This window comes from Eretmochelys imbricata, chromosome 4 (assembly GCF_965152235.1).
Source record: "Eretmochelys imbricata isolate rEreImb1 chromosome 4, rEreImb1.hap1, whole genome shotgun sequence".
NCBI classification, from domain to species: Eukaryota; Metazoa; Chordata; order Testudines; family Cheloniidae; genus Eretmochelys; species Eretmochelys imbricata.
This window is the reverse complement of record NC_135575.1, coordinates 88,286,779-88,309,890: the sequence shown is the minus strand read 5'-3', so window position 1 is coordinate 88,309,890 and position 23,112 is coordinate 88,286,779. Positions and strand designations below refer to the sequence as shown.

At 39.1% G+C, this 23,112-nt stretch overlaps 1 protein-coding gene across 1 annotated transcript in view; it reads left to right on the top strand.

Moving 5' to 3' along the window:
- Positions 1 to 22,820, top strand: part of MICU3 (mitochondrial calcium uptake 3) — a 149,293-nt gene extending 126,473 nt beyond the window's left edge. The window contains exons 12-14 of the mRNA XM_077814568.1: positions 3,994 to 4,102; positions 8,286 to 8,443; positions 22,710 to 22,820. Coding sequence (XP_077670694.1) covers positions 3,994 to 4,102; positions 8,286 to 8,443; positions 22,710 to 22,820 — 378 coding nt within the window. The remainder of the gene's footprint in view (positions 1 to 3,993; positions 4,103 to 8,285; positions 8,444 to 22,709) is intronic.
- The last annotated feature ends 292 nt before the right edge of the window (positions 22,821 to 23,112 follow it).

Here is a 23,112-nt window from a genome sequence, read left to right as displayed (position 1 = left end):
AGGAGGTACACAGGAAGTCTGAGAGAGAACCAGGAATAGCACCTAGTTTCCTGATTCCAATGCCAGTTTCACTAGGATTGCTTTCATGTGCAAGGGACCGTCTGTGCTTAATGTGTTGCAAGAATGGGCTGGTAAAGGCCAGAGGATGATATAAACTGCTTTCCCAGGTAAATCTAAAACATGACTAGAACTGGGGAAGTAAAACTGTTGCCCACTGTGGATAAAATCACCCACATATATATAGATGTCCTGAACCCATCCAACATGATAATTTACATCATAGAATATCAGGGTAGGAAGGGACCTCAGGAGGTCATCTAGTCCAACACTTTGCTCAAAGCAGGACCAATTCCCAATTTTTGGCCTAGATCCCTAAATGCCCCCCTCAAGGATTGAGCTCACAAACCTGGGGTTAGCAGGCCAGTGCTCAAACCACTGAGCTGTCCTTCCCCCTGGCTAGGCAAAAGCCAAGACATTATTCTTAGGAAGGGTCATTGTGGCATGCTAAGGAGATGTTTCACACTCCATCCCCTTCAGTTTCAAATGCCCTCTCCATCTGTAGAGAAGGAACCAGAGGAGGGTGAGAAAGAGATGAAGGCTTGCACCAGAAGCTAAGCTAAGTAGGTAGGCACTTTCTATTATTTGTGGGCCTGCTAAGGTCTGCCAGAGTGAGCTCTATTGTTGCAAATATGATGATTTTCATAAAGTCAAACTGTTTTCAGGTATTTCTAGGACATGTTAACCTGATCCTTCTATAAATACAAATAGAAGAAATATATACAAAACATCCACTGACACCATTTCCCAGCTCCCCTGGCCTTTCCTCTCCTTGACTTGCCTATAAGACATCTCAAATTATTATTATTTGTATTACCATGGCATTTAGAAGCCGTAGTTATGGACCAGGACCCTATTGTGCCAGGCACTATACAAACACAGAACAAAAAGATGATCCTTGCCTCACAGAGCTTACAATTTAAGTATAAGACTAGAAACAGATGGACATAGATGGATAAACAGGGGAGTACAGGAACTCCTCACTTAATGTTGTAGTTATGTTCCTGAAAAATGTGACTTTAAGCAAAATGATGTTAAGCGGATCCAATTTCTCCATAAGACTTAATGTAAATGAGGGGGTTAGGTTCCAGGGAAATTTTTTTCACCACACAAAAGGCTATATTATACACACACACACACACACACACACACACAGCACAAGTTTTAAACAAACAATTTAATACTGGTACACAGTGATGATGATTGTGAAGCTTGGTTGAGGTGGAGGAGGGAGGACAGACAGAGACACACACCCTGTGTGTGTTTGAGAGATAGAGATGCACATTTCCCCTTTAAGTATGAAGAGTGGGGTCAGAAGTACTGTGCCTTGTTAATTAGATCAGCAAGCTGAGACCCAACCCAGCTGCTGCCTAAGGCAGCAGCTCCCTCCGTCAGTGTGTCCCCCCTGCTCTATGGAAGATGGGGTAAGCAGAGTGCAGGAGCAGGGGGGAGGGCGACACCCTGACATTAGCCCCCCTCATCTTCCCCTGCCCCCCACACAGCAAGCAGGAGTTTCCAGGAGCAGCTCCAAGGCAGAGGGCAGGAGCAGCACATGGCAGTGGTGGGAGGGACAGCTGAACTGCCGGCAATTGATAGCCTGCAGAGCAGCTGCTGCACAGGGACCTTAGGGGAGTGGGGAGCTGATAGGGGGGCTGCCGGTCCACCCTGGTTCCAAGCCCCCACCAGCTACCTGCAATGGGCTGCTCTTCCTGCAAGCAGTGGACAAAGCAGGCGGCTGCCAAATGACATTAGAAGGGAGCATTGCACAACTTTAAACGAGCCTATTCCTAATTGTCAGCAATGTAACAACGAAACAACATTAACCAGGATGACTTTAAGTGAGGAGTTCCTGTACAAGGAAAGCGGGGTGACAATATTGCTCAGCATGATAGGCAGTGGCATAGCAGGCATCAAGTGTTTTGTAGGCATCACAGCTAAGGAGCATTTTAGAGGAAGATAATGAGAAAGCTTTGCAGACGTGTATGGGAAGGAACAGCATGGGATAAAGCAAGAAGGTGCTTGTTTGAAAATTTAAAACATGTGTGATGGAGGCTGATATCATGGGCTGACTGAAGGTGGAAGCTGACCGCTCAATAGTAAATGAAAGTTTATAGGATAGTATGGGGATAAGGGCCTTGAAAGTGAAGACAAGAAAGTTACATTTGATGCAATAGAGAGGGTTGAGCCAGTGAAGGGATGCAAAGAGAGGGGTAACATAGTCAAAGTGATGGGCTAGGAAAATGGTCTCAGTATTCTGAATGGAAATGAGTAGGAAAAGATTGTGTTTGTTGAGGCTAGAGAAAAGGATGTTGCAGTAATCAAGATGCACGATCACGCAAGTGTGGATAAGTTTTAGCTGTGTGGATGGATAGGAAAGGCTGTATTGTAGAGATGTGATGCAGAAAGAACTTGCAAGATTTAGACATGGACTGGATTTGAAGACCTAGAGGGAGGTCTGAGTCAAACAGAGTTACAGGCCTGAATGACAGGTAGGATAATGGTTTTTCCACAGTGATTGAGAGAGGAGGTAACAGGGAGGGTTTTGGAGGGAAGATTAAGAAATCTGTTTTAGACATATTGAGCTTGAACTGACAGCTAGACATCCATGAACAGATGTTAGAGAAACAGGCCAAGATTTTAGTTTGCACAGCCACACACAGGTCCGGAGTAAAGAGGTACATCTGTGAATCATCAGCATGGAGATGGTAGTAGAATTTGTATTTGCAGTTGAGATTACCCAGTGATAAGGTGGAGAGGGAGAAGAGAAGGGGAGCAAGGACAGAACCCTGTGGAGCCCCTAGAGAAAGCTGGAGGGCAGATGAGGAAAATTCTCCAAAGGACACACTGAAGGAGTGATTAGAGAGGTAGAGGAGAACTAGGAGAGGACAATCATGGAAGTGAAGAGAGGACAAGACCTCAAGGAGAAGAGCATGATCAACAGTAGGGAAGGCATCTGAAAGGTCAATGAGCATGAGGCTGGAGTACTGGTTCTGATTTAATCTTCCATAAAAGCTGAGATCAGGGGAGTCAATAAACGCAGCAAGTACTTGAGATCTCTTGTGGAGTGGGCCTGGGGTTTGAAGTTAGTGATCAGGGCTATAGATTTGGAGCCAAAACTAGAGAGGGAGCAGAAGAGCCAGTAAAAAAGAAAAAGAAAAATCATTGGTGCTCATTTAAAAACTGCACACCCAGCAGATTAATCAATGCTCAAATCCTGGCTAACACTCAGAACTTGTATTGCAAAGCAGAAGGAGCCCCTCCAGTATAAGCTTGTGAGTATCAGCTGAAGAAAGCTCAAGTATCTACAAATGTGAATATGTAAAAATTCACAGGAAAGAACTTAACTCAGACTCACAACATGTACTTATGAACTCATTCAGTGTATCTGTAACTATTTACCTGAAGAAGAGCTCTGTGTAAGCTCAAACGCTTGTCACTCTCACAAACAGAAGTTGGTCCAATATATTACCTCATTCACCTTGTATCTCTAATATCCTGGGTTAATATCCAACATGACTACAATAATACTGCATTCTGTTTATATATCTATATTCATGATGTATATATTAAACTGTGAAGATATTCCAATATTTATATCAAAGTACGTTAATGGTTACTTTATCATAATAATTTTCTTAGTTTAAGGGTTATGTTAATCAGTGAAACAACCTAACTGTAAGTTAATGTTTTTTCAGTGAAAATTAACTTCCTGTAGTTGTGACAAACATGCAAAAGTGTTATATCTGTAGGAACTCATGTCGGGACAAGTCTTGCTCTCATTGACATCTGCTGCAAAATTCTCATTTATTGTAGTGGATGTCGGATATGTCCCTAAATGAAATAGCCATATGCAATCTTCTAACGTGTTTATTCACTTGTCATTTCTATTGATTATTCTAACAGTACTAATGCAAATATGGTTCTTTTATTCAATAGGGTATCACATTTGATGAGTTCAGATCATTTTTCCAGTTTTTGAACAACCTAGAAGATTTTGCAATTGCAATGCAAATGTATAATTTTGCAAATCGTTCCATAGGACAAGGTGAGAATTATTACTTTTTTGTTAGTAAGTGATTAAAAACAGATCTTTTGTGCAACTTGCAGTCCTGCTCTTGTCCTAACAATTTTTCGTCATAACTGGATATTACTAGGAAAATAGGCTATAACTGTATCACTGAGAGTTTACTTGATATTTGAAAATAAAAATACATCTGCTGTTTATCAGAAGATAGTGCTGTCTTTTTCACCACTTTCGGTGAACATTGTCATTTAAACAGATGCCATCAGTGCAAACTAATTTAATCATTCTTTTTCCTTCAAAAATTGAAAAATATTTAGCTGAATTTGATTAATACTGATTATTTCCTTATTTTGCTAATTCATGTTTTATTCATGTGCCTAGAGATCTGTTGTAATTTTAGAAGATATTATACATACAACTCATAGACTCATAGACTTTAAGGCCAGAAGAGACCATCGTGACCATCTGCTCTGATCTCCTGCACATCATAGGCCACATAACTTCACCAACTACCTCTTGTAATAGATCCATAATCTCTGTCTGACTTACTGAAATCCTCAAATCATGATTTAAAGACTTCCAATTACAGAGAATTCACCATGTACTCTGCTTTAAACCAGCAAGTGACCTGTGCCCGATGCTTCAGAGGAAGGCAGAAAAACCCCAGGGTCTCTACCAGTCTGACCTGGGGGAAAATTCCTTCTTGACCCCAAATATGGCGATCAGTTGGACCCTGAGCATGTTGGCAAGACCCACCAGATAGACACCTGGGAAAGAATTCTCTGTAGTAGAGCCCTCCCGATCTATTGCCCTATCTATGACCATTGGGGGTATTTGATATTAGCAGTTACAGATGGACCGCATGCCAATGTAGGCAATCTCATCATACCAACCCCTCCATAAATTTTTCAAGCTCAGTCTTGAAGCCAGTTAGGTTTTTTGCCCCCACTGCTCCCATTGGAAGACTGTTCCAGAACTTCACTCCTCTGATGGTTACAAACCTTCATCTAATTTCAAGCCTCAGCTTGTTGATGGCCAGCTTATATCCATTTGTACCTGTGTCAACATTGGCACTTAATTTAAATAACTCCTCTCCCTCCCTGGGATTTATCCTTTGATATATTTATAGAGAGCAATCATATCTCCCTTCAGCCTTTGTTTGGTTTGGCTAAATAAGCCAAGCTCCTTGTGTCTCCTCTCATTAGTAGGTTTTCCATTCCTCTGATCATCCTAGTAGTCCTTCTCTGCACCTGTTCCAATTTGAATTCATCTTTCTTAAACATAGGAGGCCAGAACATCACACAGTGTTTCAGAGGTCTCACTAGTGCCTTGTATAATGCAATAACACTTCCCATCTCTACTGGAAATACCTCACCTGATGCATCCTAGGATTGCATTAAGATTTTTCACAGCTTCATCATAATGGCAGCTCACAGTCATCCTGTGATCAATCAATACATCCAGGTCTTTCTCCTCCTCTGTCACTTCCAACTGATACGTCCCCAGCATATTATCAAAAATGCTTGTTTTTAGTCCCTAAGTATGTGACCTTGCACTTCGCACTATTAAATTTCATCCCATTTCTATTACTCCAGCTTTCAAGGTCATCCAGCTCTTGTATAATATTCTAGTTCTCCTCCGTACTGGCAGTACCTCTCAGAATTTTATTAGTACACTCCAACTTTCTGTGCCAAGGTCATGAATGAAAATGTTAAATAAGATTGGTCCCAACACCGATCCCTGACAAACTCCACTAGTGACCTCCCTCCAGCCTGACAGTTCACCTTTAAGCATGTCCTGCTGGAGTCTCCCCTTTCATCAGTTCCTTATCCACCTTTCAGTTCTCATATTAATGTACATCTTCGCCAGTTTAATAATTTCCCATGTGAAACTGCATCAGATGCCTTATTGAAATCCAAGTAGATTAGATATACTGCATTTCTTTTGTCTAAAAGATCAGTTATCTTCCCAAAGAAAGAGCTCAGATTGGTCTAGCATGATCTATCTTTTATAAAACCTTGTATTTTATTCCAGTTACCTTTTGCTTCTATATCCTTAACTACTTTCTGTTTCAAAATTTGTTCCAGGCCCTTGTATACAGTTGAGGTCAAACTAATGGGCTTATAGTTTCCTGGTTCGCCTTTTTCCCCTTTCTTAAAAATAGGTACTATATTAGCGATTCTCCAGTAATAGGGTAGGACCCCCAATTTTACAGATATATTAACTCCCCTCTATACCCGCCCTCCATTAATATTATCCTCAAATAATCTTTATAATCTCATTTCATTTGTTAAAGGAAATACATACGTAAGTGTAGATTTGGCCTTGTATTTGCAATACTTACAACTTTCAAACAGGTTTCAGAGTAGCAGCCGTGTTAGTCTGTATTTGCAAAAAGACAAGGAGTACTTGTGGCACCTTAGAGACTAGCAAATTTGTTTGAGCGTAAGCTTTCGTGAGCTACAGCTCACTTCATCGGATGCATTCAGTGGAAAATATAGTTGGGAGATTTATATACATAGAGAACATGAAACAACGGGTGTTAACATACACACTGTAATGAGAGTGATCACTTAAGGTGAGCTATTACCAGCAGGACAGCGGGGCGGGGGAAAAACTTTTTGTAGTGATAATCAAGGTGGGCCATTTCCAGCAGTTGACAAGAATGTCTGAGGAACCGTGGGGGGTGGGGGGGAATAAACAAGGGGAAATAGTTTTACTTTGTGTAATGATCCATCCACTCCCAGTCTCTATTCAAGCCTAAATTAATTGTATCCAGTTTGCAAATTAATTCCAATTCAGCAGTCTCTCGTTGGAGTCTGTTTTTGAAGTTTTTTTGTTGAAGAATTGCCACTTTTAGGTTTGTAATCGAGTGACCAGAGAGATTGAAGTGTTCTCCGACTGGTTTTTGAATGTTATAATTCTTGACGTCTGATTTGTGTCCATTTATTCTTTTACATAGAGACTGTCCAGTTTGACCAATGTACATGGCAGAAGGGCATTGCTGGCGCATGATGGCATATCACATTGGTAGATATGCAGGTGAACGAGCCTCTGATAGTGTGGCTGATGTGATTAGGGACTTCAAAAACAGACTCCAACGAGAGACTGCTGAATTGGAATTAATTGTCAACTGGTGGAAATGGCCCACCTTGATTATCATTACAAAAAGTTTTTTCCGCCACCCCGCTGTGTATGGTAACACCCATTGTTTCATGTTCTCTATGTATATAAATCCCCCCACTGTATTTTCCACTGAATGCATCCAATGAAGTTAGCTGTAGCTCACGAAAGCTTATGCTCAAATAAATTTGTTAGTCTCTAAGGTGCCACAAGTACGCCTTAACTGACAAACAGTTTCCACATGTGTCTCAGTTCCTTCTCATAGTGCCTATGGGATACAGTTTTCCATGTTTGGCTTCTGCCCAAAGATATGGGGAGGGGGGTGCGCGCAATGGCTCATAAAAAGCCCTTAGTGAGGGGGTGCATGTTTCATAAACTTGAACAGTTGATTGGATTATAAAGTTATAAGCAACTGAAAAATTGCTTCTAAATATACTCAGAAGTATCTGCTTCTGATCAGGCTCAATCTTTCATCTCCATACTTGGGTACACCACCTAACATGTGTACCAATGGGGCTTTTGTCTTTGGACAGTGGATCAAAGAAAGAACTTGGAGAGGAAGTGCCACCTAAATCTACGGTGCCTTATATATAATACAATAATATAGTGCATCAGATCTCTGTTATGATACACTTTCCAATTATGTGATTACACTCAATATAATATATTTTGTAAATTGCAATCTATGAACTAAATTCTCTGCTGGTGTAAATTAATGGATTTCAATTAATCTGCAGCAGTTTTCACCAATGAAGAATCTGAGACTATTTTTTTTTCCTATACAACTTTCAATAGTCAAGTATATATAAAATCATCTGTAATCATGTAACTAAAGACAGTATGGCAGAGCTGAGAAATTCAACTGTAATTTGCATATATCCTTACTTTTGACTGCTTAAATGTGCAAACATAACTTAGCAATAACATCATTTTTGCATTTCATTACATATGGTTCACTAGGAAAGTTTATGCTGAAGAGGCTATATCACATCATGTAAGCTTTTATGATATATCCAGAAATTAAAACACCTAATATGACTTCTGTGTTTTACTTTTTTCTTTTGATGTATTGTTTACATAGATGAATTCAAGCGTGCTGTGTATGTAGCTACAGGCCTGAAGCTTTCAGCACATTTGGTGAACACAGTCTTCAAGATCTTTGATGTTGACAGAGATGACCAGCTGAGTTATAAAGAATTTATTGGCATTATGAAGGACAGATTGAATCGAGGGTTCAGGGTAAGAATGTTAATATTACCTTTATTTTAATTGACTCAGTATTGCCAAAGTAGTGAAAGTAGCCTGTGAACTAACAGCTAATTAAATCTTTATATTTTGAAAGACTTAGGAAACAGTCTGGAAGATGAATCTCTTCCTGATTTGTAGAAGTTTGTTATTCTGGGAGAACCATAGATAGGGGATCAGGCTGTGCCTTTACAGTACAGGACCACCTCAGAAGTGCAGAGTGCTCTCCTGTACACGCTGCCGTTTCTCCTGGCTGGTGTGCAGTGGTTTAGGGATGGAGGTTTTAACGGGTACTGTGTTTGTGCCTGGACCATTGACAGGGGAGAAAGGAGGAAGGTGCCTTCCACCTCAGGCCTTGTGTATCTGTGCAAAGGCAGTTACTGACAATGGGTGTCTGCAACAGATACAGTTGATCAAGGTTTTAATTAGTGAAGTTAACTATTAGTGAAATCATGCTGAGCATGATTAGCTGCAAGTGTAGCCATGGACCAAACTATATTTCTGTGTTCCTCACCAGTTGTTAAGACTCTCTTTTCAGCAGCAGCTGTGGGGCTTGGAGTTTTTTGTTTGTTTTTTGTATAAACAAGGTTATTGTGGCCCAAATCTCCTTTTTGATAATATAGGTCTGTATCTAGAAGATTTAAAGTCAACATTACAACACAGGAAGATTGGTAGAGAATAAGAAATCATTTGCTAAAAGCTGTTGAAGAAAATGAGCCTGTAAATTGACTTTAGAGCTTTGCCACGGGGCAAATCTGTAAAACTTACTGCTCTGTACTCTCTTCCCACTCCACCAGCAAAGGAAGGAAATTTTGGGAGTGTCAAAGTTTAAAGGAGAATTTTTAAATAACATTGGACAATTGGGACCTACACCTGAACATCATTGCATAGTGGTGTTTATGTGATTGCATAGCTATTTTGCTAGACTTATGAGTTGATTTGGGATTTAGAAATAACTTTAGAATTTATTTTTAAATGGAGCAGTTAGAAAAATTAATGCATCATTTTATGACCATATGAAGTCACACATTTTTCTTACTGTTTTTATACAGCAATATCACAAATTATTTATTTAAATTTAGTTTTAAAATGTAATATGCTCTTTTCAAACTGACAATATAACCATTTAGATACAAGCTTTAAACTCATATATAAAGAGAGTACAGTACTTGTTAAATTGAAATTTGGTTTTGTTTTTTCATACTATTTTACCCACTGTATTACTCACTTTTAAAGTAGAATAGATTTCTAAATTGACTAATTAATGTTAGGTCTTGTGTAGAAGGTGATGTTGAATCTCGTAGGTGACTTGGCTTTCTTTGTTGTATTTTGCCCCATGAAGAAAACATGTTGATGACATTCCTTCAGAAGTGGTGACACACATGTATTTCCTACTGATGCTCAAACCATAATTTTTTTTCCTGATAGTGTGGAAGTGTAGTTGTTTTATAACCATTAGAAGATGTTTAACTGCATGATTAACTATGTTAACTAATTGTAAATGTGTCGTATATGTTAACTTAAGCAGTGCATAGAGTAGTTACTAAATAATTATTGTGAATATGGAGTATATGTATGCTTCTTTTTAACATTATTAAAAAGCAGGACAGAAATCAAATATAAGCTTTAAAAGTCACCTTCGTCAGACACTATTTTGCTTTCCATATACCATGCTTTCCTTATAGGCAACTTGAAAAGCTCTTGGTTCACAAAGTAGGGAGTGTACTGCACACACTAGGCTAGATTGTGATATCTTTACTCAGGCTGAGTGGCACCTTACTCCACAAGTGATCCCATTGGTTTCAATAGAACTACTCTAGGAATCAGGTGCTACTCACTGTGTGTAAGGGTATCAAAATTTGGTCCCATAGTACCCGGACAACAATGATATAGTCACTTTTATTTTTTCATTTTATTTATTTATTTTTCTTACAATGCTTATAACTACCCATTGTCTTGTCATATGATTCCTAAAAAATATATTATTTCCCCGGGAGAGTAAAACTCCAGGACACACTCAGAAATAAACTTCATGGTACGAGTATCTGTTTTTAGCAAGGTTTCAGAAATAATACAGAAAACATGTCAGCATCCACCATGGGTAAGTAATGGTGTCTGTTGTAAACCTCTTGCAAAACTCTCTCTTTTTTTTTTAATAAAGTCTAGTAAAACACAAACAAACATTACTGAGTTACAGAATGTAAAGGGAAAAGGGCATAGCATGTAGTGCCTTACTGCTTCTTAAGTGCCCAAATTGGCAGGAAGTATCTATGATCTTTCAAGCTGCAGAAGGTTGCAGATATCATCTCTGTAGCCAGGATAATTTCTTTCCAACTAATTTGACCTTGTAGAATTATACAGTATTTATTATTGGCAAAGCAAGTACAGTGTAACTCTTTAACTATGATTATAGTCACATTTATAGTGTGCTGAAGCAGTTGTCTCATGCTAAACTGAAATTAACATATAAGTAACAAAGCTAAGGGATGGTAGGAGGGAAAACAGCACAATTAAGATAATAGATTTCAAGAAGTCAGACTTTAGCAAACTCAGGGAGTTGATAGGTAAGACCATGGGAAGCAAGTCTAAGGGGAAAAACAGTTCAAGAGAGCTGGCAGATTTTCAAAGAGACATTATTAAGAGCACAAGAGCAAACTATCCCACTGTGTAGGAAAGATAGAAAGTATGGCAAGAGACCACCCTGGCTTAACCAGGACATCCTCAATGCTCTGAAACTCAAGAGTCCTACAAAAAGTGGAAACTAAATCAAATTACAAAGGATGAATATAAACAAACAACGCAAGCAAGTGGTGACAAAATTAGAAAGGTCAAGGCACAAAATGAGTTTAAATTAGCTAGAGACATAAAGGGTAACAAGAGAACATTCTACAAATACATTAGAAGCAAGAGGAAGACCAAGGATAGGGTAGGTCTGTTAATTCAACGTGTGTGTGGGGGGGGGACAATAACAGAAAATATGGAACTGGTAGAAGTGCTAAATGACTTTCATGTTTCAATTTTCACCAAAAAGTTTAGTAGCAATTGGACATCTAACTTAATGAATGCCCGTGAAAATTAAGCAAGATCAGAGGCTAACATAGGGAAAGAACAAGTTAAAAATTACTAGACAAGTTAGATGTCTTCAAGTCACCAGAGCCTGATGAAATATATTCTAGAATACTCAAGAAGCTGACTAAGGAGATAGCTGAGTATTAGCAATTATCTTTGAAAAGTCATGGAATATAGGACAGATTCCAGAGGATGGGAAAAGGGCAAACATAGTGCCCATCTATAAAAAGGAAATAAGGACAACCCGGGGAATTACAGACCAATCCATACCCAGAAAGATAAAGGAGCAAATAATTAAGCAATCAATTTGAAGGAACCTAGAAGATGGAACCTAGTCAGCATGGATTTGTCAAGAACAAATCATGTCAAACCAACCTAATAGCTTTCTTTGAGAGGCTAACAAGGCGTGTGGATGGGGGGAAGCGGTAGGTGTGGTATATCTTGACTTTAGTAAGGCTTTTGATACTGTCTTGTTTGATCTTCTCATAAACTAGGGAAATACAACCTAGATGGAGCTACTATAAGGTGGGTGCATAACTGGTTGGAAAACCATTCCCAAAGAGTCGTTATCAGTGGCTCACAGTCAAGCTGGAAGGGCATATCAAGTGGGATCCCGTAGGGATCAGTTCTGGGTCTGGTTCTGTTCAATATCTTCATCAGTGATTTTGATAATGGCATAGACAGTACACTTATAAAGTTTGCAGACGATACCAAGCTGGGAGGGGTTGGTAGTGCTTTGGAGGATAGGATTAAAATTCAAAATGATCTGGACAAACTGGATAAATGGTAGGGTGAAATTCAATAAGGACAAGTGCAATGTACTCCAATTAGGAATGAACAATCAGTTACACGCATACAAAATAGGAAACAACTGCCTAGGAAGGAGTACTGCAGAAAAGGATCTGGGGTCATAGTGGATCACAATCTAAATATGAGTCAACAGTGTAACACTGTTGCAGAAAAAAGCGAGTATCATTCTGCATTAGCAGGAGTGTTGTAAGCAAAACACAAGAAGTAATTCTTCCGCTCTATTCCACTCTGATTAGGCCTCAACTGATTATTATGTCAAGTTCTGGGGGCTACATTTCAGGAAAGATGTGGACAAATTGGGGAAAGTCCAGAGAAGAGCAACAAAAATTATTAAAAGTCTAGAAAACATGATCTGTGAGGGAAGATTGAAAAAACTGGGTTTGTTTAGTTTGAAGAAGGGAAGACTGAGGGGGAACATGATAACAGTTTTCAAGTATGTAAAATGTTGTTACCAGGAGGAGGGAGAAAAATTGTTCTCCTTAATATCTGAGGCTAGGGCAAGAAGCAATGGACTTAAAATGCAGCAAGGTAGGTTTAAATTGAACATTAGGAAAAACTGCCTAACTTTCAGGGTGTTCAAGCACAGGAATAAATTGCCTAGGGACGTTGTGAAATCTCCATCATTGTACATTTTGAAGACCAGATTAAACAAACACCTGTCAGGGATGGTCTAGGTAATGCTTAATCCTGCCTTGAGTTCTGGGGACTGGACTAGAAGACCTCTCGATTCTAGAAGACCTTCCAGTCCTAAGATTCAGTGAAGTGGTTTCTTAATAAATATAATGATGTGTTAAGTCCATAGCAAGTTTTGCAAATTCCATTTGCTAAGAACATAATATAAGAAAGAACATACTGGGTGAGACTACTAGCCCTCTAGCCCAGTATCCTCTCTTCTGACAGTGGCCGGAACTAGATGCTCCAAAGTAAATGAACAGAACAGGGCAATTATCAAGTGATCCATCTGCTGTCATCCCCAGACCATGGGGTTGCATCCATGAACAGCTTGGCTAAGAGCCACTGATGGACCTATCCTCCATGAACATATGTAATTCTTTTTTTAATCCAGTTATACTTCTGTCTTTCATATAAGCTCCTGGCAATGAGTTTGACAGTTTGACTGTGCATTGTGTGAACAAGTACTTCCTTTTGTTTGTTTTAAACCTGCCTATTCATTTCATTGGGTGACCTCCCTTGGTTCTTGTGTTATGTGAAGGGGTAAATAACACTTCCCTATTCACTTTCTCCATGCCATTCATGATTTTATAGACCTCTAAGATATTCCCCCTTAGTCATCTCTTTTCTAAACTGAACGGTCCCAGTCTTTTTTTATCCCTCCTCATATGGAAGTTGTTCCATACCCCTAATCATTTTAGTTGCCCTTTTCATAGACTTTAAGACTTTAAGGGACCATTATGATCATCTAGTCTGACCTCCTGCACAACGCCGGCCACAGAATCTCACCCACCCACTGCTGTAACAAACCTCTGACCTACGTCTGAGCTATTGAAGTCCTCAACTCACGGTTTCAAGACTTCAAGGTGCAGAGAATCCTGCAGCAAGTGACCTGTGCCCCATGCTGCAGAGGAAGGCAAACCCTCCCCCCACCCCTCCCAGGGCCTCTGCCAATCTGCCCTGGAGGAAAATTCCTTCCCGACCCCAAATATGGTGATCAGCTAAACCCTGAGCATGTGGGCAAGACTCACCAGCCAGACACCCAGGAAAGAATTCTCTGTAGTAACTCAGATCCCACCCTATCTAGTGTCCCATCACAGGGCATTGGGCATATTTACCTCTAATAGTCAAAGATCCCATCATACCATCCCCTCCATAAATTTCTCCCTACTTTTTCCAATACACCTTTTTTGAGATGGGCTAACCAGAACTGCAGCCAGAATTCAAGGTGTGGGCATACATGGATTTATATAGTGGCATTACGATATTTTCTATCATATTGTGGATCCCTTTCCTAATGGTTACTAACATTCTGTTTGTTAGCTTTTATGGATAAAAGAAGACTAATAGCTTCTGCTGATACAATATTTTATATCTGCAGAGAAGTATTTGGCTGGTCAAACTTAATGAAGATCAAATTTCAATTTATAAAGTCCAGATGCAGTGTTTTAATATTTTAATGTGAAATGCCGTACATCCATACACCCTCATAAGTCACATCAGTCTTTGTTATTAGTTTAAAATATCTAGTAAGAAAAAGTAATAGAAACTAAATAACAGCAGGCATCTGTTTGGAGTGTGGCTTTTCTAGATGGCATTTCTTTTTTGTCTAATGTAAATAATACAATTATTATTGCAATTATAGATGATTCCCTACAATCAGAGACCCTCCTGTATGCTAGCTTCTCATGTTAGTTATAAAACCCTGCAGTTTTTACTGTAGTTTTTCATAATGGCCAAGTAAGCTTCAATTTGCTACATTTTAGAGACCCTGCAATTGTACCTTTTGAATTGACATGTCATGTGACTGTTTTGACATACTAATGTTGATTAATAAAAGTAAAAAATCCTCTTAACTTTGAGTGCTGCCTTGAAAGGAAAAAATAATATTCTGTTCTTTTGATTAGTTGTTAGAGCAATATTTCCTAATAATTGAGATTGTTTAAAAATTCTGTTTTATTGGGGATGTTTTGCCTCAAAGAAGCTTATGGTTATTACAATTAATAGTAAGTATTTTAGCACAAAGTGTTCTGTGGCCACATGAAGCCTGAATAAAGCAAGTGCACTTAATAAAGCACGAGGCTAAGTGAAACTGGAATTCTAAAAAGATTCTGCCAGGACTGTAGGTTTTGCTCTATAAAAGGGATCGTTCACTTGAATGTCAGTTAAAGGACAGAAAGTTATGGGGTTGGAGAGAAGACCAGATACTAATCTTTATACAAAATTAACAAGTATACACAGTCATTTTCTCTTCCATTGTCTTACACTGTCTACTTGTCTAACTGGGTTACTTAACACTATAAATTAGATGTCTATAACAATTAAAACATTATGAAAACTAAATTTTCAGTACCTGCCTTCATAAATGGAATATTTAAGAAACTAGCATAGACATAAAACAGTTGACTGTCTAATAGGTTTTATATTATATAAAAGAATTTATATCTCTTTTTCAAGTATGGGACTTGACATTAAAAGAAAACTGTTATAACCTGAGAGAGAGGGTTTAATTTGAAAACCGTTTTTGAGATAATCTGATGTATTTAACTGCCACCCAGTGGTCAGTCAGAATATTGCCATAGGTTTTTTGTTAAAAGCTTGTACAAATATTATATAATAGGAAGGCATAACAATGAAAACTGTTTTCCTTGTTTTTTGTTTGATTGAAGATAATGGTTTTCATATATTTTATTTTTAAAACTGTAATGCTAAACCATTTCCCTCTCCTTTATAAATTTTATCTTCAATTACAATTCATTTGAAATATAAAGACTGAATGATAAAAAAAGTTTTACCTATAATTGACTATTTACTCTGACTAACTTCTAGCTATTTGTCGTTTAATCCCCATTCTTTTGTATTTTCATGCCACTGTTGTCTTATGCTTACCTCTGGCTGCCTTCACATGTTGTCTGCATCTGCACACTTCTCCATCTTCTGCTCCACAGGGATACAAAACTGTACAGAGGTATACCACTTTCAAAGCCTGCGTGAAGAAGGAACTCTATAGCAGATAAGTTACGGTATGTGTTAGCTGCTTAGTCTTTCTAAGTGTGCCAGCATGCTGATGGGAATGGCTGCATGTTAAACTGCCACTGTTCTGTTTTGCCATTACAGAATTAAGGAATAGATTATCAGAATGTGATCATCATAATATTTTACAAGGTCATATAATTCTATTTCAGGCTATCGTTGTTTTGTTGGCTTATTGCTTTGTTTGTACTGTATTCAAGAAAACACTTCTTCTCCCTCTCCCACAGCACAGATTTTGTGAGTTTCTGTTAGTATTTTCTGTCTGTTCTGTAACTAGTTTTATTCATGCTTCAGATAACTCTGTATGATATATATGGTACTAAAGACATCTATAGTAAAGGTAGATTTTCCCTTCTCCCACTGAGAAATCATTATTTAATTTAATTCCACTTTAGTTTGAAAGTGTACATATTTTTAATAGCTTGGTGTATTTCTAACATTGCTGCTTGAACTATCTTTCCATTGAAAGTGTGTGTTCATGCTTTTTTGTGATTTAAGGTCATAAATGCCAATTTTTTTTCCTTTCTGTACATAATAGACTCATAGATATTAAGGTCAGAAGGGACCATTATGATCATCTAGTCTGACCTCCTGCAGGCCACAGAATCTCACCCACCCACTCCTGCAATAAACCTCTCACCTATGTGTGAGCTATTAAAGTCCTCAAATCATGGTTTAAAGACTTCAAGGTTCAGAGAATCCTCCAGCAAGTGACCCGTGCTACAGAGGAAGGTGAAATAATACTTGTATAGTAGCTACTCATGGGGCATTAACAACTAGTTTAGGTCCCAAACATAGTTTCATGGGGGGGAAAGGGGCCTGTTAGAATCTGGCCCTACACACCACTGTACAATCACTAGTCTGTTGCAAGTGGAAACAATTGCTAGGTCCCATGTGCTTCCAAACCAACTGGGTCTGGCTAGAGTGTAGTAACTGTTTTAGCTCTGGAACCGTAGGCCAGACTCGGACCACCTGTCTTATGTCCTTCCTTGGAACATGAGATGCTGCCATCCAGCTGCCATAGACTCTGAAATCAGAGTCTGAGGCCTCCCAAACAGGCCACTCTCCATCCACAGTCATTTACACACACTGCTGTAGAGCTCCACCTAGGCTCTTAGCTTCTAGTTTAACCCACTTGGGAACAACATAGCAGGAAAGCAAGGAACACATGCTTAGCAATAGAATTTCTTAAGCATAATTACTTTACACTTAAAGCACTTAAGAGTTACAGATCTTTGAAAACCACAAAACCCCTTGAGAAGCACCCTCCCTTAGGCTGATCTACCCTTCCTGTGAGTCTGAGGTTTGTCAGTGTTTCAGGCTGCACAGAGTTCCTCCTCTCCTCTCTCCTTCAAGTTGTTTTTACTTGTGGCCATTATCATTCCCTGCACAGAGCAGAATGAGGCCACTGTCTGTTAGCCATTTACTCAGACTGAGAAGCTACATGCCCACCAGTCATGCTTCCCCCTTTTCCCCTTCAGGACCTTGTGTAGAAAGCCTATTGTTGCAAACAAAGTTGTTGGCCCCTGATTGGGATTTTAGTGGCTCCTAAGGGGAACATCTATATAGCAGTTTGTCATTCCCCGCTTGGGTAGATGTACATGCTCTAGCTCTGCTTGAACTAGTGCCTAAAAACAGCAGTGTGGGCATGGGCAGCCGCTCAGGCTAGCTGCCTGCGTATGTGCCCAGGGACTCAGGTGGGATTGTACTCGGGCAGCTAGTCTGAGCCAACACCTGTGTAGCTGCAGCTATGCTGCTAATTTTAGTATGCTAGCTCAAGCAGAGCTAGTGCGTGCAGGTCTACATGAGCTGAGAATTATACCTCCCAAATGCTGTGTAGATGTACCCTTAGTGTTAGTCCATCAGCAAGGTATCCAACACCTTTGCTGGGCAGAGCCACTCTCAGGAGTGTAGTACAATAGGTTATCTTTGGGTATGTGCAGGCTTGTGCTGTCTGTATCCAAAATTTCCACACACACACACACACAAGATAGAGCTCAAAATTTGACTCAGACATATCCCACACTGTCACATATGAAACTTAGAATCAGTAGGACTTTATTTCCAAAAAAGAAAACTACATTTTGGTTACACTTTGTAGTTTAAAAATCCTATGTGTGGGTCCAACCCAAATACTGCAGTATTGTGTTAGTGCCTCAGAACTGGAAAGTAACTCATTCTAAACAGGCAAAACTCTAGTTTCTCTGCACAAGTGAAGTGAAGTTTAAATGACAGGTGAAGTGGTAAAAACAAAGTGATTTTTAAAATTCTTTCAATTTAATAATCTAACTGGTTAGTCACACAGGGTAAGAATTATTTTAGATTAATTTTATCTTCACATCACCTCTAAGGCTCACTATTTTGATTCCCAGTTTGGTAACCTGAGCATTATCTTTCTTTCCTTTGTTCCTACCTTATTCAATCTCTCGTTAACTAAAACCCCAATCCTGCAGTTTCTTCCAGGAGTACTTTGTTTTCTCTTCCCCAATAGTCCGTACGCATCCTCCTTTTCCTGTACTGTTATATGCCTTGACATACCTTTGTTTGTCTCTTTATACTTTAGACTGTAACTTCAGGGCAGGTATCAGGTCTTAAATAGATTGGTAAAGTGCTGTACATTTACTGTGCCTTTTTAGTGAGTTTCAATAGTAAGTATTTACCAAATTGGAACAAAACGTTATCACTCAGAAGAACTCCAAAACATTAATATTAAACCTAGTAAAATTCTGTTGACATGAGAGGCTTTGTGATCTAAGCATCAAGTATAAGTGCCCATACTCCCTGAAACCAGAGTTTTAAATCCAAGCAGAGTTAATTCATCCTTCTGACATAGTACACTGCATGGTATTCAGTTTATCTATGTGTAGACTCTTTCAGGTGAGACTGAAAAACTGAAGTCCTGTCTGATGTACCTGGGCATTCTCTTGGGGCTTCTTGCAAGAGTTGGTCTTTTAACTTTCTTTGCTGAAGCTAAAACTCCCCCTTCCCTTAATGTGCACCAATTGGTTAATGCCCTCGACCCTAGTGGCAGTTGCATTTCAGTAGTGATGTATGAAACATACCATATGTACTTTGTGAGGTAATTTTAGTTCCTTTTGGATAAAAGATGTTACATTCATTTATAATACTAATCCATGTTATGAAGATTGTTGAGCTGAAATTGAAGCAAGCTTTGGCCAACTTTATTAATTAAAAACATAAGTGATGTGATTTTGAGCCTGCTGCTCTGAGAGTTGTCTTGGGGACAATAGAACCTGCACTATTCACACTATACGTATTATGGAATGAAAGTGAGTTTATATACCCTTTTAAAAAGTCATTGCAAAACTAAACTACAGAATAATTGAAAAGAGAATAAAGGCAGAGCCATTAGCCAGTGTGAAACTGAACATTTATTTCAGAAAATTAATTAATTTAAACACCAACCTCATGTACAAAGAAACACATAGTATGTCTGCAATATAAAAATCTGCCATATAGATCACCCAAGGTTAGATGCAATATGATAACTCTCAATTTTACTGTTGTTCCAAATATAAATGTAAAGACTTTAGTCTATACTTTGATACGATTTGTATGGTAAACTTAGAGCAGTAATAAAAGATATTTAAATATTTGGCATGCTTATCACTGATTATACCACACTTGGAATCTGTACCCAAAAAGAAACAGAAGCACATTCTGCTATGTGTTACATATCTCTAAACTGCACTAATGACATTTGCTTCACAGCATGAAGCATGCTACCCTTATAATAAATAATGAAATCTGTCTTTGGGGAACAAGATCCAAACTTCGCCTGGTTCAAACAGTTAACAATAGTCTTGCAGATTTTGTCTCTCTTTCTCTGTGGCTGTCCCTGCAAGGCATAGCACGTGAATTAGCATCAGTAGGAGTTCATTTGGTTGAGGAGGAAAGGGGACAAGAAACTGTTAAGAAAAGACAATGGAAGACTGATATTATAAGTATGAATTCTAAAAGCTAATTTATGTTTTCTTATTCAGTTTCTTATCGAATATAAATGTTTTATACAAACAAGATTTAGATTTGTCATGTGGTAAAGGTTTTAAAAACCTTTAATTTCTATGCATTCCCAATGTACAATTCTCGTAATAAAAGGCTATCTTTTTATACACTTAAACTCGACCATCATAACAAGCAATATTAGGAAAACCAGATAATTGTCTCGGAAACATTGTTGCTAGGTCGTTTCTCTGAGGCAGGCAAACTGAAAGGTGAGCAATGACTTCTCTTTACTGATTGTGCAGAAAACTGGGATTACAAATCCAGTTTTAGTGTTGTGTGAACAATAGTCTTGTAAAGTAGATGGATTATATTGGATAAAAAGATTGAATATAGTAATGACACAGTTTGTTTGGTTTATTGTTTAATTCTCTCAACTATTTTTCACTCATAATTTTTAGAGAAAATTTTAGATCATATTGGATTCATAACTGAAGAAAATCTAGTTTTAAGCTCTGCAAGGAAGAATCTTACATTCCAAAATGTGCTGTACTTCAGTCAGTGTTTGTTACACAGGGGTATTTGTTATTTGACTGCTGACTATGGACTGTGTTCCCAGCCACGTAAGAGGGAGCTAGCATCTCCCATTTCTTCTAGAAAGCATATTGACATTACGCCTCTCAACACAAGTATCAGCTGCCAGAGCCTTTCCCTGCTGCCAGAGTCTTTCCCACAGCTTGCTTTTCACTGGGAAGTATAACTACATATCCCTGACATGCTGCCGCCAGTGGCGTGCAGTGGCAGCAGCGGCTTATTTGTTACGGTAGCTACATTTACTTCAGATCAGATTTGGAAAGGCCATGTTAAGAACCTTCAGAGTGCACGTATGAAGCTTTTCCTCATCTAAATGTGCTGGATTGCAGGCCATCAAACTAGATAAGGTAATTTTTCATCTTGGAAGTTCTCAGTTGAGGGCCTTTAAAAATACAATACGAGACCCATTTTTCTTTTCATACATTTTACAAAGGGGCAAATTGGGTTGTGCATCTAAATACATAGAGTGAGTATATTAAATAGTCTAAAAAAACAAGACAATACACTCACTTAGAAAAGGGTGAAAACATTGGAGAGTGTGATTTTTAGAGGCAAAAATTCTCCTAATTTGATATACTGAGACTAACTACAGCAGTGCTGGCACATTAGAAATACATAGATAAATGGCTAGAGTAGCGTGGTTTCTAAGTGTATTTTAAAAATATTGAATTTATGCCCAGGAACAATTGATGAATTTATCTTACAAATTTAAAAGTAAAGATAAATCTATGGTTACCTTGCCCCTGTAGTACCTGATCTTTTGTTTATCGTTAATGTATGTAAGTAAATTACACAAGATGCATGTGACCAGGGAACTAAGTAACCGACTCAGTGATGTGTCAGAGGTCACACAGGAAGTCTTGCAGAACAGGGAATTGAACCCTAGGCTTCTGGGTCCCATGTTAGAGCCCTAATCACTAGACCAGGGATCTCAAACTCCAATCACCAGGAGGGCCACATGAGGACTAGTACATTGGCCCGAGGGCCGCATCACTGACACACACACACCCCTCCGCTGCCCCCAGCCCTGCCCCCATTCCACTCCTTCCACGAGGCCCCGCCCCTGCCCCACCTCTTCCCACCCCTTCCCCACCCCCATTCCAACCCCTTCCCCAAATCCCTGCCCCAGCCCCGCCTCTTCTCCTCCTCCTCCTCTGAGCGCGCGACTCCCCACTCCTCCCCCTTCCTTCCCCCTGGAAAGCACTAAGCACCACCAAACAGCTGTTTGGCAGCGGGAAGTGCCTGAAGGTAGGCAGAGGAGCGGGGACACGGAGCACTGGGAGGAGGGGGTGCAGGGGGCGGGGAGCTTGGCGGCCCGCAGGAAATAACTCCAGGGAGGCACAGGGAGCTTGGCGGGCCGCAGGAAATAACCCCGCAGGCTGTGCATTTGAGACCCCTGCACTAGACCATCCTTGCTCCCTATTCAGCCTACTCTCTTCTGGGTATTTGTCAATGTCTCAGAACTGCAGTACCATTCAGCAGAATAGTAATTTTTTATAGGATGCTCCAGGATTGAAATAACAGAAATCTCATAGTTCAGAATTGACATAACAGTGCAAGAAAGTTTGTGTATTATCTGCCTTCATTTTATACTTGGCTATAGCCATTGCCATGAGTCTTCTACAAGCACCAAGATATTTTGGTATTTTTATTTTATTGTGTAAAAATGTGAACCTTTTGATACAGCTATGAAAATGAAGAAATTATCTTAAAAGCAGGAGACTTCTGAACAAAAGGATATGTTTTCATTTAGCTACCAATATAGACTAAGTTATTGGGTGAATACTAACCATGTGCTTGTGGTGGAGGTGCAGTTCTGGAAACTGCTTACTTACCTTCAGACAGATCCACAACCATGTTCATGTGCAAGGATCTGCATATCAGACCTGAAAAAGAGCTCTGTGTAAGCTCGAAAGCTTGTTTCTCTCAACAGAAGTTTGTCCAATAAAAGATATTACTTCGCCTGTCTTCTCTCCCTAATCTGAGGATTTAGCACTTCCTGGTTGTAGTAATGAAAAATTTACCTAGTTTGTATGAACACCTGTAAAATATAATCTAGTGTCAAGGAATTTAATGCACATTGTCTGTTTCTAATTCTATACTTGTTCATTTTTAACAGGAGACCCCAAAATATGGTTTGAAGGATTACTATGTTTGTGTGACGACTGTAACAAGCGAACATTTAAGAGAGCTCTGGAAGCAATTTCGGAGTCGAGATACGCTAGGATAAAAAACTGAAGGAAAGAAAAAACTTCAGCATTTGGTTGCTACTATTTTTCCTAGATATTGTGTGTGAAAAACGACATAACACAGGTAAACTATGTAGCTTTCACTTGCAGCACTATGCACTGAATCACCATTGGGTTTTTTCACTTGATTTGCTGATCTATTCATGGATTTTTTTCAACCACTTTTTCAGTATGTGTTTTGTTTTAAGGGTTGACTTACACTGTCATCTGGCCTATAAAAGTATATGTTAAAGAATGTGTATTTAAAGAAGTGTGTTGTTTATATTTATTTTG